The sequence below is a fragment of the Cibotium barometz genome, chromosome 19 (assembly GCF_041138505.1).
Source record: "Cibotium barometz isolate CiBa-2024 chromosome 19, ASM4113850v1, whole genome shotgun sequence".
Taxonomy (NCBI): Eukaryota; Viridiplantae; Streptophyta; class Polypodiopsida; order Cyatheales; family Cibotiaceae; genus Cibotium; species Cibotium barometz.
The window spans coordinates 8,284,339-8,301,824 of record NC_141064.1 but is presented as its reverse complement, the minus strand read 5'-3'; the positions used below and the strand labels follow the sequence as shown (position 1 = coordinate 8,301,824).

The following is a 17,486-nucleotide window of genomic DNA, read 5'->3' as shown; positions in this document are numbered from 1 at the left end:
CACAATGTTAGTAGAGGGTGCACGCAAGCTCACCATCCAACCACAATCCGTGCCCACACACCTCCCCCAAGGGCCGATCCAAGAGATAGGGCTCACTCCCACACAAATCCATGCCAGTCAGCCCTGGTGTACAATACCACCAGTGCCTGCCCGTACATGCCCTCGGCAAGACTCTTTGTGATCCGCATATCCACAACACGAGTATGACAACTCTCGGTCTAGGCACATACCAACTCTCAAGCCATAATAATAATAACCCATAAGTCACTTATACAGTGAATATTGCTGCTATAAAATAACCATCTAGTCATAAATAGCCAATATCCATGGATTTATTAAATTTTTAATAATGAACCCTAGCCAGATGGTTGATGAAGCCGAAGTCATCAAGACCAAACAGATTCTCCTCCACAGATGGAAGCATGGTTCCAGTCTTGTGGACAAAGACAATTCTACATGAAGTTCAAGGATTGATGCACTCATGAAGCCATATGGCTAGATGAAGAGTTCTTCCAAACGTACCTGTAGATATTCTCGGACTACTTGGAAGCCATGAACCTGCTGCCAAGCTAAGCAAGAGAGAATCTCACATTGTTAGAATATTGTGCATCTCAGTGTAGGTTCTACCTATTTATTGAGCTTTATCATATTTTCCCTCCATTTGTAGGTCGTCATTTGTGAGCCAGCTATATGGGTAGTCGGCCAACTTCCCTACATCACTATAAAAGGGGCCTCCTCATATTCACTTTAATCATCCATTCCTTGCACATTGTACATTTCCCCTTGCTCTCGCTCTATATCGAAGTAAGTTTTCTCAACCACATCTATCTCCTCTTCCACCACTACTGTATGTTGCTCATGTGCATGAGCATGGTTGGGTTCCCCAATGTCTTTCCCTGTTTCTTCTCATTTCCGCTCATGATCTGACAAATCATTGGTAAAGAAGAGAGGTTGGGGTGTCGCCATGGGTAAGAGAGATGGAAAAGAGAAGAAAGAAGCAAGGGTTTTAACTCAGTTGTTGCTGCAAAAAGAAAAGGTGTTCCATGTGGATGAGTTTGTTCCAGACTTGGATACAGCTTTTGCACAGGTTCGAAAGGCTATTGAGACATCTCAAGCCAAGCTGCGGATAAGCATAGAATGAAGGTCTCATTTGAAGAAGGGAATTGGGTCTTGTTGAGATTCGAGAAAGCAAGACTTAAGAAGTCTAAAGCCAAGGAGCACAAGGACCCAAAGCTTGCTCCTAGGTATTATGGTCCATGGACCTTTTCAAATTACAAAGAAGATCAACAATGTATGTTATCAGTTGGACTTTCCAGATCATTGAAGGATACATTATGCCTTCCATTTGAGTTTATTGAAACCATATACAAGACCACCGCTAGAGGAGTCCGTATTAGAGGATCCACCAGAGGTGGAAGAGCAAGAAGAGATTTTGTAACCAAAACAGATTGTGTTTCATTCTATGAGGAAAAGAAGAAAAAAAGTGGTTAGAAAGTTCCTCTCGAAATTCAAGAATTCTTCGCCATCGGATGCGAAATGGATGCCAAAGGAGTACTTCCAAGACTATCCAGAGATACTTCGATCCTATGAGAAAGCGGTTGGTCCAAATGTATTTGAAGTACAGATATAGACGTCTTGAGAACACGACAGATTCAAGAGGAAGGGATTGTATCTCTAGTCCTCTTCATTGTATATATATACTCGAATGTAATTGATCATTATTTTGCTTATGTAATGGTTAATTGGACATGCTCTAGTTTGGGTCGGTTGCATACAAGATGATGCAAGAAGCGAGATTTGTATCTGGGTGGCAATGATGACAGATAACCCAATTGGGCGGCCTTTGTGCCACATGCCTTGGATTTCACAGTAGGGCGGTCATAGTGACCAGATAGCCTAGATGACTGTGTTAGATTTGATAGTCGGGCGGTCAATGTGACCAGATGGCCCAGATGACTATTTGACAATCGGGCGGTCCCAGAGACCAAATGGCCCAAATGACTGTATTGGTGAACACTCGGGCGGTCATAGTGACCAGATGGCCCAAATGAGTGATTATGATTAACTGAGCGGTTTCTTTGGAGAGCCAGATAGCTCAGGAGCGGTTTCCAATGAGATCAGATGCTCACCCATGACAGGACAATCTATGAACAGGAGGATCTTTACATTTGCATTGCATACTGATGTATGTTTGAATTTCTTTGACTTTTAGGTGCTGGTTTTTATGCGTGGACAATGCTTGGATTTATGGCATGTGATAGTCCACTGGCTCCAGGCTACCTCGCCTGGAATACCCAATAAACGCGAATGATGCGTACTTGATTGCTGACTACATTGTATCTAATTTTTGCAGGAGGTAAGAATGGATTTCTTTTATCTAACTCATGTGACAGGTCATGAAGAAAAACCGTAAAAGTCATTGGTCAAAGATAACGCATTGAGATGTTACCAAATGAGCAGATGACATCACAGATATGGGAGATGTCTAGATGCACAAGTTCACCAGATGGGGCTAGTACTTGGAACATATGGATATGCTTGATACACTTGTACTCCGTAGTTGAGAGGAGGAAATGTAATTATTTGGCCTTCCTAGCACTTATCATATGATGGAACCCTTGCCACGACACTAGACTCGTGGAAGAAGGCATAGGAACATGGACCATAAGGTTTGCATATGAAGAAGCATCAGTTTCGGTCAAAAAGCAAAAAAAAAAAAAAAAGTCAAACTGAGTTGACCGCGAGCCAAAAGCATCATTGGCAAGAGGGGATTCAGCAGGACCAAAAAGCAAAAGTTGCTTTTTCAAAAAGCAACTCTAGGGCCATAAAGCAAGGCCTTAAAGTTGGAAAAGTAAAGCACAAAAGTACTTGGAAAAAAGCTGGCCTTATTCAAATATTTGATTGTAAAAAGTGAAAAAGAGGAAAACAAAAAACAAAAAGTAAAACAAAAGCATGGCTAGCTTTTAGGCGAAAAGCAAGAACCCCCCCCCCCCCCCCCCACACCCCCCGCAGGCGGCAGTATAAAACAAGCATGAACCTCTCTTCATCATCATCATCAAAGCGTGGAGCTTATTTCATTGCCGCCTGCTGCTATTCAGAATGCCGCTACCGACTTCCATCATCAACCGGCCATACGCTGTACAGATCTGTACAATTGTACGGAACTGTGCCGTACTCTGTCTATGCCAATTGCCGCTGCCGCACTGCTGTTCCGCACCGTCTGGCGGCTGCCATGCTGCCACGTGGACCTGGTCTGGTCCGTACACCTCTGTACGGTCTTTTTGGGCTGTTTCTACTCCACCTACTCTGCTGCTAAACATCATAAACTTCATCATCTACACTTATCACTTGTGTACCTTGTTTATAAGCTTGGGGTACGTTGGATTTGGTACTAGCCCAGTGAGAGATCTTGTGGGCCATCCCCGTGCTGTGCTCAGGCAACAGGATCTCGTGCCCCGACATTGACTACGATATTGTTCTATCTGCTCCCCAACTGTTTTATCCCACGTTGATCACTGAGATGAGTCTTTTTTTTTAATGGTTTTAACGTATATGATGTGCGCTTATAATATTCTGTCCATGCTTCTTCTTCTTCTTTTAATGGCCACTGCTTTTCTTTCAAAAAAAACAGGCCATTTTTTATAAAGATGGGCGCCCCTTTACTTAGGCCCCAAAAAAAACAGACTTGGCTTTTTTTAGAAAGCCCGCCCACAGTAGCATAGCACTTGCTTTTCCTCCTCCTAGCGGCCTGTTCACACAACGACCAATCCCACCCACATCTCACATTCATGCACATACCCTTCTGGATGTTATGAACCCGCCAAAGATAGGGGTTGGCTGCCTGTGCACGCCTCCTTTCACCTCTGCACACAGATTTCTGCAGCCCGCATGCTCTACTTATGTGCTCTCCCCCCACGCAAGCCCTACTACAGGCCAACTCCCCTTTCCTCTCCCCTGCCGCCTGATCCTAGCCCCCTCTTCTCTGTTGTGCATCAAGCCAGGGTATGGCTGCCCTATATGAGGCCGGCATCAATACTTTCCACGCATCATAACCCTCAACCCGCCCACATATCAATTTTGAGGTGGTTGTGTGTTGTGTCTTCAGGATTTACAAGGACAAAGCACACATAGAACACAAGATGGGGAGTTTTTACTTGCCCAAAAGGTAGACTAACAGTTGAGACTTTCATTAGTTTTGTTAGTCAGTCAAAATATTTCGTCTTTATGACCGTTGGGGTTTTACATCAGTTAAGTCGTAGAGGGACTAGTGTGAAAACTGGTCAATAGACCCTCTCTTGTTCTGGACACTGTGAAATTTGTCCCATAGGATCTCTCATTAAAGTATGAAAGCTTGTCACTCCTCTACAACCTAGAAAAGTGATCCACTAAACCAGGTTTCACAAGTGGATCAAAGAAGCCCTTAGGCAGAAATACTTAGCATTATTGATGGAAAATGCAGCCATGAAGCATGAAAGTAAGCCAAAAAAACAAGCCAAGTTCACAAATCGGCCACTAGCACGCTAGGTATCTTGATTGAAGACCAGGTGCTCGCACCAAAAGATAAAAGCACAGCCCAAAGAAGCTTTTGCAGATTTGGGGGCTTTAAGACACAATATGGACCTTGATTCATGACTACATGTTTTCACAGAATTCAGATATCAGTGTAAATGGGCAGGAAGCACTCTGATGGACAGGGCAAATAATCATCCATAGCAGGCAGGATGATGTATTAATGACAAAAAATTACCACAAAGTTGTTTTCAAAGAGTCACACAAAACTTTCACCATTCCTTTCATGAATTGGTGTGAACATATCTGTATGTACCAACAGATTGGCGGATTCCCCTCCAGAAGCATTAGGACTTGAACAAATGTGCGTGCAACACACCATCTAATGAATGTAGAAACTGCATCTAATAAGGATTTTGGCAAGCAAGTACCTTCAGCAGCCTGACAGTATAATAAGGATCATCACTTTGGTGCTCTTAAGAGAGTCGAGACACCGAGGGTGCGACCCCTTTCTGCTTCCTGCTGGCACTCGTGCCACACTCTTGTTGCCTGTGGGCTTCCAACACCTATTTGCAACTGTAATTGCAACTTTAGTATAGTCTATATGACCCTTTTTTAATATAAAAGTGTAAGGTGCAAGTAAAGGCTGAGTAAACTAAACATGTGCCTCGGCCCTGAGTGTGCTCTCTCGCCCAGAACTTCACACTACTGCAAATTGAGGGCATTGGGAACTTTCTCCTGATTGCTGAGTTTCAGGCTGCTTCTCACCAGAATCTGGGGGCTGAAAAAATGAGTGGAGCAGGGAGGAATTTCCTTTTATAGGGCAAGTTTTCCTCCTATTATACTTGGCTGCTGTTTACCTCCTTTCTTGGGCGCATAATTGCTCTATATGTTCCCTGCCCATCATTCTTACAGGCCAAATGCCTATGAGTCGTGGATTACATCTTCACAAGCATCTTCACAAGCATGCACCTAGTCTACTCGTGCAGTCCCTCACCTTAGTTCACTCGGTGATGACCGCTTGTCCATTTCTCGGTGAAGGTCACCAATGCCATGAACTCTGCCAACCCTAAACCTAGTGTGCTGAATAGCCTGCATGAGGCTGATGCATGTGACACTTGGTAACTTACTGTTATGGTTGAGCCTGCACTTGGTCCTGGTTCATCTTTCTTATGATGACAAGAAGAAGCTACCTCCTAGTCTCAGTGCATAAATTTCCAGAATACATACTCTCTTTATAAGAGGGACATATATACAAAATGCACAGAAGTACCCATCAAGCAATATATACATGGATGGTTGGAAAGCATGTTAAAGTTATTAAATCGAAAAAACACTTGCAGAAAAAAGGTTATAGACCTGTTTGCGAGCCCGAGACCGAGCCGCTGATTCCCTGTTCTTGAGCATACGACGCTGCCGCCTTTCTACAACCATCTCTACTGGCCCTTCTGCTAATCTTTTCCTCAAACGCCCATTCAGTCCAGACTGGAAAACTGGGGATTGCGGCAGGTTCCCTTGACTTGTGCCTGTACCATCTGATGACTGAGTAAGAGGCGAATCCGCTTTACAAGTAGGAACAGCTAAGCTCAACATATTGTTGAACCCACCATAACTTGCACCCATGTTTAGGCTTGCTGCTATCCCTCCTCCAACAGGTGAGCCTAGCCCGCCCAAACCTGTGGGTGCAACAAGGCCGCCATTGCCAGCCTGCTTTCCTGAGTTTCCGAGACCTGAAGTCAGTGATTGTCGTTGTGGGATTCCTGCATTCTGATATGAACCTATTAACAGATCTGCAGGCTGGAGGGATACTGGTGTAGCATCTATTTGCAGACCTTCGTGGTGGTCAACCAGTCTACCTGGCAGTACACTTGTCGTAGATGGCAAAATGATGGTGCTTGGTAGCACATCGTAACTGGCTCGGAACTGATTTTGTCCGCTTTTGTCCATTCCTGGAGATGTCCCAAATGGTAAAAAACCACCTAGTGCTGCATTTCTCTCCGTGTCTTCCTCTAATACAATCCCTGCTTTCACCAGGAAATCCTCCAATGTCACCTCCCTAAACGTCAACTCTCTCCATTTTGGCAGTAATTGCGGTGAATCTGCTATGTCAATAGGTCCCTGATACACGCTTTTCCAAACTTCATCCACCGTCTTCCGGCCTATAGCACCTCTGACAGACAGTGACCCCTGCTTTTGCAAGCTTGCTTGCTTAAAAATACCTGTCCCAGCAACGTCTGCAGTTCCCGTAGCAGCCGCCATGGCCTGGCCTTCTTCTGCTGTCCATATGTTTTTGAGAAGCTCCTCCATATTCATCGACCCAAAGCTTTTCCCAGGCTCACCGAGCGTGTTCTGAAACTCTTCCAAAGTTAGGGAGTAGATGGATTTTTGGCTTGTGAGCGGCATCTCACCAACCTTACTTACGGAGGACAAAGGATGGGGCTGTCCTGATGATTTGCCACCAAATGGGCTTACAGAGTTCACGGAGGCCATAGAGTACGCCTGCCCCAAGTAAGGAGATTGCATCTGGAAGACCATTATGTTTACTCGGTTCTGAAACAAAACCAGATTTCCTTTGGATTGTAAAGCTATGCCCACCTTCAGCTTATGAACAACCTTTGGATCTTTCACAGAGATGAAGACAGCAGGAAGCAGTTTTTTAGCATCACAGGAAGGCTTCCTAAAGGGAGGTTCGTGTTTGGCTGCACATGGAAACCAATGTCTGTGTGTATGTTAGAAAAACATGTTCACAGAAATGATACTTCCGCGTGATGACATCCATGACGGATTGGAAAAACCTGTGAAACCAAACTGCCACATTTTTGCAGCTGAAAGCGTGATCAGCACTCAACAGTTTTCATGTAAAACACTTGTAAGCATTAGCATTTTCCAGGTAAACCTGAGACTTAGGCAAGACCCTAATGGTCTCTTTATGCAGGCGAAAAGATTATGGGCCACCTTGACAATTTTGAAACCCTTGGAGGGCCTTTAGCATTTCCAGGTAAAATCCTTGACATCCTGCAAGCAAGCCCTAAAGGAAAACCCGCAGTGGCAGCACAGCCAGCGACCACTAAATAAATACATTACACTCTCAGAAGAAATCCCTACTGAACCCTTAGCATTCTTTAGATAAAAAGCCAAAACAGCCATGGTTTCATTTAAAACCCTAATGAATTCTTGATATTTTACCAGAGTCTCCATTACCGGACCACTCCTCGAGATTTTTTGTTTAAAGCCCTAATGAGCCCTTAACATTTCCCAGGTAAGAACCTAGTGATCCCTTGACATTACTCAAAAAAAGGCAGAGAAAAAAACCATTTTGGATTTTGATAATTTTTGCCTTTTTTGAATATTGACATGAAAAAAGCAGCATCAAATTGTGGAAAATGTCAGAAATTGGGGAGAAATGGCAGGAAAATAAATTTTAAAATTTGATTTAGAAAAAAAAAACCAAGCAGCAGGGGTTGGATAGAGCCAAAAGGACGAGGAGGCGGGGGAAGGGGAGGCATAGGAAAGAAAAAAAAAATTGCAGGAAAGCAAGACAGAAATGGAGCAAATAATCCATACCTGACGCGGCAGACAAAGAGAGGGGAACCTAAATTTTTAGTTCTGGAAAAGCCTAATGTGCCATAGCAAGCAGCAATTGGCTAAGAGAGAAAAGATGTCGAGCTAATCCGCCATAGCCAGCGCAAGCTGTTTAATTTCTTGAAAATTATGCAGACGGAGGAGAGATGAAAAACCCCGACTGATCCTAATACGCCACAGACAGCAAGCTCTGAAAATCTTCAAATCTGCTTTACAATCGATCCTCGCAAGCATCAATGATGAAGAAGAAGAAGCTTGCACGATCTTTACACGCTATTCACTAATTGTAGTTAACGTTTTCTAAAATAATTTTCAGTAGTTCTATAAAATAACCTCTAAAACCATAAATATTGTATGGCTATCCTCAAATATAAGGAAAGCAAATACATGGTTTTTGAATTGCCACCCCCCTCCTTTGGAGATTGTAAAATTGCACTTGCTTAGAAATTAGAGAAAAAAAATGAAAATGTCAAATCTAGATATTGTCATGCCAATGAAGTAACATTCTCCCAAGTGTTGTCTACATCTGTACAATCCCTCCATCTCATCAACCACTCAAGAATAATCCCATTCCTAAGGGTGCAATCCTTAAGATCCACAATAGCCATTGGTCCATAGGGAACATAGACAAATACATCCTCAATTCTCACGGTCAAAAACCAAGTTATATCCTTCACCCAGCACCTCTTTTAGTCTACTAACATGAATGACAGGATGCACACATACTCAATCTAGGAGACATAACCTATAAGTAATCTTGTTATTCTTTTACAAGATCATATAAGATCCAACAAATCTCGGAGAAAACTTATAGAGTTTTCTAGTCCACATTACCGAAGAGTCTTTTATTCTCAAGTAAACCCATTCTAAGACTCTAGTTCAGATTGCTCTCTCAAGTAAACCCATTGGCCTTCTTCTAGGACTCTAGCTATTAGCCTAAAACTGCATTTTACCCTGCATACTCTTTATGCTATCTCTTGCAAAGTGTAGCATCTCTTGTTGTTGTTTCAAGAAATCAACCGTAGCACCAACTTGGACTTTCTCTAAGCTAATCATCCACAAGGCCCTAGGTTGATATCCATACATTAGCATAAAAAGGCTCATCTTAGTAGAAGAATGCTTAGCACTATTATAAGCAAACTCTACTAACGAAAGATACTCTTCCCCCAATCAAACTACCTTAGAGAGATATATGCATGTAGCATGTCTTCCATGGTCTGATTCACGTGTTTAGTCTACCACCATTAGACTCACGATAATTAGATGATATATGGATGTAGCATGTCTTCCATGATCTGATTCGCATGTTCAGTCTGCCCATCAGACTCAAGATGATCAGATGAACTCATACTTAACTTAGTGTTCTTGAACACCTCCAGAAATGGCCAGTGAACTTAAGATCTCGATCCATTGATAATATGAACTCGCAAACCACAAAAAGGCTGAACAACTTCTCAACAAACAAATGAGCAAATTGCATAGGTGATGTTTTCTCTTTTATAGGGATGAACCTAGCCAATTTGGTGAATCGGTCAACAATCACCCAAATGACATTATTCCCCCTCGTTGTAATCCATAAAAATATTTTGCTATCTCTTTTCAGGTATTTCCAACAACAGCATTAAAAACCACCACATCTCAAGTGTTTAGCTTTATTGACTTGGCATTGCTAGTGATTTCAAACATATTGTTCAACATTAGGCTATACATTTGGCCACCATAAGAAATCTCTTCTTACCAAATGCTCAATCCTCAATACCCTTGGATGCCTGAAGGCGTGTCTCATGACACATAAACATGAGACCTTTCCCTTTGAGAAGGTCAATCTATTCTAAATAGAATACTCCTGTTAGACATTGAGACGTACTATGTTTTACGTCATGTAATTAATTTAAGTATTCTGAGTCATGGGCCGGGCTTGTCGGCACCATATGTAAAGGATAAAGGGATTGGGTGATCGCCGATGAGAGGCGCACCTTGAATATCAACAGGATAAGGGTTAGGATCGGCCGACCATGTATGGGCGCCCATGTGTGAACGGCTAAGTCACCTATAAGAGTCAAATGTAACCCTAAAACTCTCATTCTCAATGTGTTGAATACAAAGTGTGCTCTTGCCTTATCTTCTCGGTCCCCTTCTCGTGCGTATGTGTGTGTGTGTGTGAGAGAGAGAGAGAGAGATCGAGCACTGTGTGGCGGCACGGCGGTGGCTAGGCGGTAGAGCGGCGACGACGATGGCTCCTTCTTCACTGCGACGCAAGAACCCTTCACGAACGGCGGTTTGAGCGGTGAGTGACACACCTTTGCTTTCTGTTTGAGCTTGCTAGTTTCTGGTTGTATGCTTACAGCCATCCGTGGCTCGCATACGGTGTTCGGCAAGTCCCCAGCTTCGACTCGTGCGGTAAAAACGCACATTTTTGGCGCCGCTGCCGGGGAAATGTCCTGCACCAAGCTCCAATTTGCAGCTCGGGCTTCTTCGTGAAGTGAAATTTATACTGTAGGAAAGGCGATTGTGTGTATGTTGATGTTTTTTGGTGTTCTGTAATTTGTTTCTGCAATTCTGGTTTCTCTGGTCATTTTCTTATTCCGCGCTCTGTTTTCTGGTTTTCTGTGTTGCGCGCGTGTGTGAGAACGCGGACGGCGCCGCGGCCAAGTCCAAACCCTAGAAAACAAACCCTAGAAAACTTTTTTCAAATTTTTTTAAAAAAACCCAAAAAAAAAAAGAAAAGGTAAAATTAAATTTGAAATTCAAAAAAAATAAAAAATAAAAAACGGAAAACGAAAAACGAAACGTGGTGAGGAAAGATATTTTTTATTTGGAGAAAAAAATTTTGAAAAGAAAAAACCCCCAATTGACCTCGACCCCGGCCTCGGTCTTTTGGTATATAGATATAGGAGAGTGAGCCTCCATAGCTTTCTTTCAAGTGAGAGAAAAGGGAAGTGGAGCTCTATATGTAGTCCACCCCCCAAGGAGTGGAGTGAGCATGTGGGATAAAGCCTTCACCCTTCCCCCATAAGCAAATAGACTGTTCTGAGGACCACAGGAGCTCCGGATAGGTGAACACAGTGCTGTAAAGCACGCTAGGACCCTTTAAACGATACGCTCGTCTCGAGCTATCACACGCCCTAGTCCAGGATCGTCGACCATAGTAAGGGGATAAAAAATGGGTTGAAAACACTATAAAAACAAGTAAAAATGGGGGACGAAACACCCGAGAATACCACTTGGGTGGGCTTCAAGGGTAGTTACCAACGCCCGTAGGGTACCCACGTCACATGCATCTACGCTCTGAGCCACTAGAAAGCGTTTCAGTTTACACAGGCTCACACCATCCCTCCACGTTAGCATCTTGGCCTTCAGCTGGAACCCAAGGAAGTGCAACCCAAGATCCATGAATAGCGGATAGTGACTCGTCCTCTGACTCAGAAGCCATGGAAGGGCACCCTACCAAGAACCCTGAGGAGGCAAGCCAAAACATGCCAGTTTGGGCCCCACAACCCGGATCTAGCATGTTTAGTCGTCTAATAGAGACCTTTAGTAGAGCTACACGCTCTGAACATGCGACAAGCGAAGTAAACGAAGAAGGAGGGGTAGTAGATTCGCCATTCACATCTCATGTAGACCCTACCTTCCCAAAGAGTGTCCATGTGGATATTATACCCACTTCGTTTAATGAAGGCCCTACGGAGCTACCACCTTTTGACGCGCTTCCTAAAGTAGAGGTCCCTAGAAGTCAATCCATAAGAAGTGACATTGCGTCCACTTCAAGAGAACCGCTTGGCACTCCAAGTCTAGATGGGATATTTCTCAATGAAAATTGGGAATATGATCTACACACGGAGACTCTGACTGACCTATACACGGGTTACACATACCATGTAGGTTGGTTAGAAGTCATACGATCTACATCTAGTGCCACTAATCTAGAGGAGCAACAACCAATGATATGTGAGGTTATTCATAGAATTATCCAATTTGAGAGGCAGAATAGGGGAGTAAACCTAGTTTCCACTGGCCCTATGAAATTTTTGGATACGGGCAAGGCCAAACAACCAACCCTGTCACAATTGGAGACTCCCTCGGTGAGTCCCATAGACCCTTCGTATGTTGTTTCGCCTGGAGTCTCAATGCAGGTTGAGCCCACGAGCAGTAACTTTAGCTTTCCAACCTTGGCTCAAATTTCCATTAGGCAATCCACAATGCCTACTCCAATAATGAGCATGACGGAAAGTGCACCTGTTACCACTGTAGTTAGTATGACACCGCTACCTAGTGGAATAGTACCTACAACAGTGCGTGCCAGTGTCTATCGACCATATGTACCTATCGCTACTCATGCTCATGTAGCTCCTACGCCTCTTGTTATGCCAATGGCATATGCTCCACGACCGCCTTATCACGACCCTTATCCAATAGGAGCTAGGCCTAGTCACCTATCATATCCTACGTCAGCTGCATACATATCAAGACCAATGCCAACTCCTATCAACCAGGCTATCCCAGAAGCGCCTCCACCAACTATGCCTGCTCACCTAGGTGATCTTGCAGCGTTTGCTTAGACGATCGGACGATCTATTGCGGAAAACATGCGGGGCATGCCTGAGAGAGAACCTAGAAGCAAGGCGGTACAAGTGGCTAAGCTCACTCAAAACTTCAGTGGTAACGAAGATATTAGGAAGCACATTGAAGTTTTTGAACACGTGTGTGATTCCTTGGAAGAGCACAATGAGCTACATAAATGTAAAGCCTTAGGCTTAACCTTGAGTGGTAAAGCTGGAGATTGGTATCGAACTTTAAGGGTTGAAGAGCGTACTCACTATCCCACTCTCAAGAGATTGTTTTTGAAGGAATACATACGTGAGGGTGTGCTTTGGGGAGTAGCATCTCAACTCCAAAAAGCTGAATGTGAGGAAGGGGAGTCAATGAGAGACTTTATTAGTCGATTAAAGCATCTAAATTCTCGCTGCACTCCCGATGAGCGCTTCAATAACAACCAACTGCTTAATAGATTCATCTGGGGATTGCGCCATGAGGACATATACAATGGCCTAGTCATTAGAGGTCTTACGACGTGGGAAGCAGTCACTACCAATGCAATCCAGTTAGAAGACAACTTGATGATTGCAGGTAAAAAGGTGTCTTCGGAGGCAAAATCTGTTAGTTCGCAAGTATCTGGGCATGAGCCAATGACGGTAAAACCTATTGCCAAGGAGCCCAAGATATCCGAAATGTCTGTACTGACCTTACTAAGGCTCTCCAAGAATACTTTAGGGGTAATCGAGCTCCTCAAAATAGCTATATGTACCCAAGAAGCGAGCAACAATGGTGTTCGGTTTGCTTAGGACCACATAGTACGAGTGAATGTCCCACATTCAAAGTTAAATTCAATGGGAATTGCAATGCATGTGGTGAGTATGGCCATCAATCTAAGGATTGCCTAAGCGTATGTTGGCAAATCAGGCACCACTAGCCTGGTCAAACACACCTCAAGTACCCGCGCTGATGCCTGCACCACCTGTCGAGCAACCGTCACAGCACATAGTTCCAAGGAACCCGAATGTAGTCCAGTCTGTGCCGTTACCACCGCCAGTGCTAGGACCACAACCTCCACATCCAAGGGTTACCCCTATAAACCAGATGGGTTGTGAGTCACATAGTGCGTGTGGAGATTATGAAGAGGAGATAGACCCCACTGTTTCATATGGGATTGATACGTTTGAAATGACTCCCCAGTACTACATGGAGGATCATTTCAGGCAAGTCAAGCAGGTATATCAAGCGGCTGCTCTCGCCTCCACAAGAGGGCAAAACCTTAATACCTTGGCAAGGAGACCACCTCTTCAATGCTACGATTGTGGTGGACCGCATCGTGTAGCGGAGTGCCCTAATAGGCTACAAAAGATCACTACTCAAATGCAACCAAATCAAGGGAGCACATCGGGAATGCCGGTACTTACATGTAATCGTTGTGGCATAGATCATTTGATTGCTCAATGTCCACATAATCCTAGTGCACCCAAGATTACGCCATTGAATTTGGTTGAGGTCAATAACGAGGCACGAGGAACCACACCTGTTGTACCCGCGAATGTAGTTACACGGTCAATGCTTCAAAATCAAAACATTCTCGAAGAGAGGGATACTGCATCAATTGCTCGAGCAAAGAAAAAGAAAACGCGGCGGAAGAGATCGCTTAATGCCACGAGCTCCAAGCCTAGTTCAAAGACTAACATAGGGACAGGAGACGACCCCGTGTATATGAATGATCCTGAAGATGATTCCGATTCAATAGAAACCATGGGGACCAAAGCCACTACCTTAAGGGAGGAACCCACTCGGGAGCTCAACGAAGGAGAATCAAGCGAATACATAAATCAGGGGAAACAAAAGGAAACTTCCTCGGCCCCACAACCAAGTCAGCTAATGCCCTCTCGGCCACCCAAACTGACTGAGACTCCCCAAGACAAGCCATGTGGGCCAAAAACCCTCAAGAAAAAGATTGGAACTTACCCAAACCTAGTTGAGGAGATTGAACAAGTGCAACACTTAAGGGGTTTGGTGGAAGAAACACAAAGAGAACTGGAGCCAGCAGACCCTAGAAGAATCAAAATTCCAGACACAGTGTTTCCTACACAAGTTCAGCCTCGCAGGAGTCATAAACCGTTAGCTATACCTAGCATCATTCGGGAAGAAAGTGAGGATAGGACATCAGGAAGTGGGCAACCACCCTTCTTGCTTGAAAGAATGTTTAGTGAGGGAATGCCTGACCCCATCGAAGAGGAAGTGATTCCATCTTCACCAGTCCCTAGTCAAGGGGCGATATCTCGAAAAGTACCGTTGAATGTGTCCAAGCTAATGGATTTCATGTCCTCTGAAATCAGAACCACGATCATATCCAAGTTATACGAAGATCCTGAGCTATTCTTAGCTCTTCGGGCATTTCTCAATGGAGAACTGAAGGCGGGGTTACCGCAATTTGCAAATATGGATAGACCCGACACGCTTCAAGATGAAGGGGAACATTGGGATCTACAACCCAACCTAGATGAAGACTCGGTCGTGGAAATACATGTTAACAAGTTGGGACAGTACTTTGAGGTGACGAATCTAATGCAACCCTCCCCATTACTACCAAGGGATTAACTCTAAAGGGAATCCTTGATGGTGGTGCTGGAGTGAGCATTGTGACTAAAAACTGTTGGGAATCTATGGGAAGACCTCACCTCGAAGTCACAAACATAGTGGTTAAGATGGCAAACGGAACTATTGCTAAACCTATTGGGATGTTAAGGGACCTCAAGATCAAGGTTCTGGGATACAAAGTAAGACATACCTTCATTGTAATGGATTTCTCCAAGCATCCTATGTCATATCAAATGATCTTAGGACTTCCTTTCATGAGGGAAGCACAAATGGTGCATGACTGGTCGAAAAACCATGTCTACCTACAATTCCAGGACTCTGGCATTCGAGTTGATCTTGAGAATGGTCGCGCGCATCCTTTAGGAAGCAAGGTTATCATCGATAATCGATCGGATACCACTATGGGAAGACCTCACCTCGAAGTCACAAACATAGTGGTTAAGATGGCAAACGGAACTATTGCTAAACCTATTGGGATGTTAAGGGACCTCAAGATCAAGGTTCTGGGATACAAAGTAAGACATACCTTCATTGTAATGGATTTCTCCAAGCATCCTATGTCATATCAAATGATCTTAGGACGTCCTTTCATGAGGGAAGCAGAAATGGTGCATGACTGGTCGAAAAACCATGTCTACCTACAATTCCAGGACTCTGTCATTCGAGTTGATCTTGAGAATGGTCGCACGCATCCTTTAGGAAGCAAGGTTATCATCGATAATCGATCGGATACCACTATTCACTCCGCCCCATTAAGGTATTGCTATACATGCAAAAAAGAGACTGATGATGGGAAAGATTCTCCTTATATGGATGTCCTACCGGGTATGACTAAGTCGGATAACGTGGATTGGGTACACCTAGCGGCAACCATAGACACATGGGAAAATAGAGGCACAAGTTGGGTAACACCTGAGGGGCAAGATATGCCACCGTTAGTGCCAATAAACATGATAGGTATTATGCACTTGACTCCTGATGGCGAGAAAGTGGCAAACTCCCTTGACACTGACAACAGTAGCGAAGACTCTGACCAATGCAACTCTGAGTCGTCTGAATCTCAAGAAGAAACTGACTCTGAGCCTGATGGGGGGGATGAATCAAATATTCACCCAAGTGTGGAAGCAAGGTGCTCAAGGCCTAGGACGGTGACCTCCTGCAGTTCATCCGAAAGTGAGGGGGACACAAGTGAAGATCGACCAAGTGAGTCTGAATCTGATAGAAACGAAAAATCAAAAACTTGGTAAGAAGAAAACGAGACATAAGCAACAACGCTATCGAGCTAATGTACGAACTACAATAAATAAAGAGAGATCCACTGCAGAATGGCTTAGTTATGTAGGAGCTATTGACGCTCAACAGAAGTTAGCGAATAATTGGGGACAATACCTCCAAAGTGTCATGTGGTGTATTCCGCAACCTCACGACGTCGCCCAATTAGAAATCGAAGAGAAACCGAAACTAAGTCGTACTGCGAGAAGGCGGCAAAACTCAGCAAAACAAAAGGATGCGGAATTAAAAGAAAAAAACTTGGCACAACAAGAACCAGTAGACTTACACCCCGCACCCGAGAATTTCAAATCATTTACCACAGGGGAACGTAAAGTGGTCTACACAAAAGCCCATACCAATGGGAGTAGCGGTGTCTATGATGGCCCAGCGGTAGTTAAGGAGATAGAACTAGCAGATCCAGGTGAGGAGTCTAACCCAATTTTTATTGCTCAAGACCTCACCCAGATGGAGGAAGCTACACTTAAGACACTTCTTAAGGAATTCAAAGACATATTTGCTGGAGATATCATGATATGAAGGGTGTTCCACCCTCTGTAGTGCAACACACAATACCAATGATTAGCACTACTAAACCAGTCCAGCAACGTCCCTACCCAATGAATCCTACGTATTCAAAGATTGTGCAAGAGGAAATTGAAAAGCTTATAAAATGTGGATTCATACACCCTATTGAGCACTCAGAATGGGTTTCTCCGCCGCCGATAGTCATCGTACCAAAGAAGAATGGGAAACTTAGAGTGTGCGTTGATCTCAAAAAGGTTAATGCAGCCACCAGAAGGGATCATTACCCCTTGCCGTATTCTGAACATGTGCTTGAAAGAGTTGCAGGCAAGGAGGCATATAGCTTTTTAGATGGGTACTCTGGTTACAATCAGATCACAATTGCAGTAGAGGACCAAGCTAAAACATCATTTATCACGGAGTTTGGAGTGTTTGCCTTTCGCATCATGGCCTTTGGC

At 44.1% G+C, this 17,486-nt stretch overlaps 1 protein-coding gene across 9 annotated transcripts in view; it reads right to left on the bottom strand.

The window, feature by feature from the left end:
* Positions 1-8,434, bottom strand: part of LOC147628185 (ABSCISIC ACID-INSENSITIVE 5-like protein 5) — a 72,212-nt gene extending 63,778 nt beyond the window's left edge. For 5 of the 9 annotated variants that reach the window (XR_015268062.1, XR_015268060.1, XR_015268061.1 and 2 more), the window contains exon 1: positions 5,869-8,434. Coding sequence is in view for 4 of the 9 variants with exons in the window: in XM_086813232.1 (XP_086669358.1) it covers positions 5,869-7,044 (1,176 nt within the window). In the remaining 5 variants the exon portion in view is untranslated. The remainder of the gene's footprint in view (positions 1-5,868) is intronic. The other 4 variants (XM_086813232.1, XM_086813230.1, XM_086813229.1 and 1 more) reach the window with 4 other exon arrangements.
* Between the last annotated feature and the right edge of the window lie 9,052 nt (positions 8,435-17,486).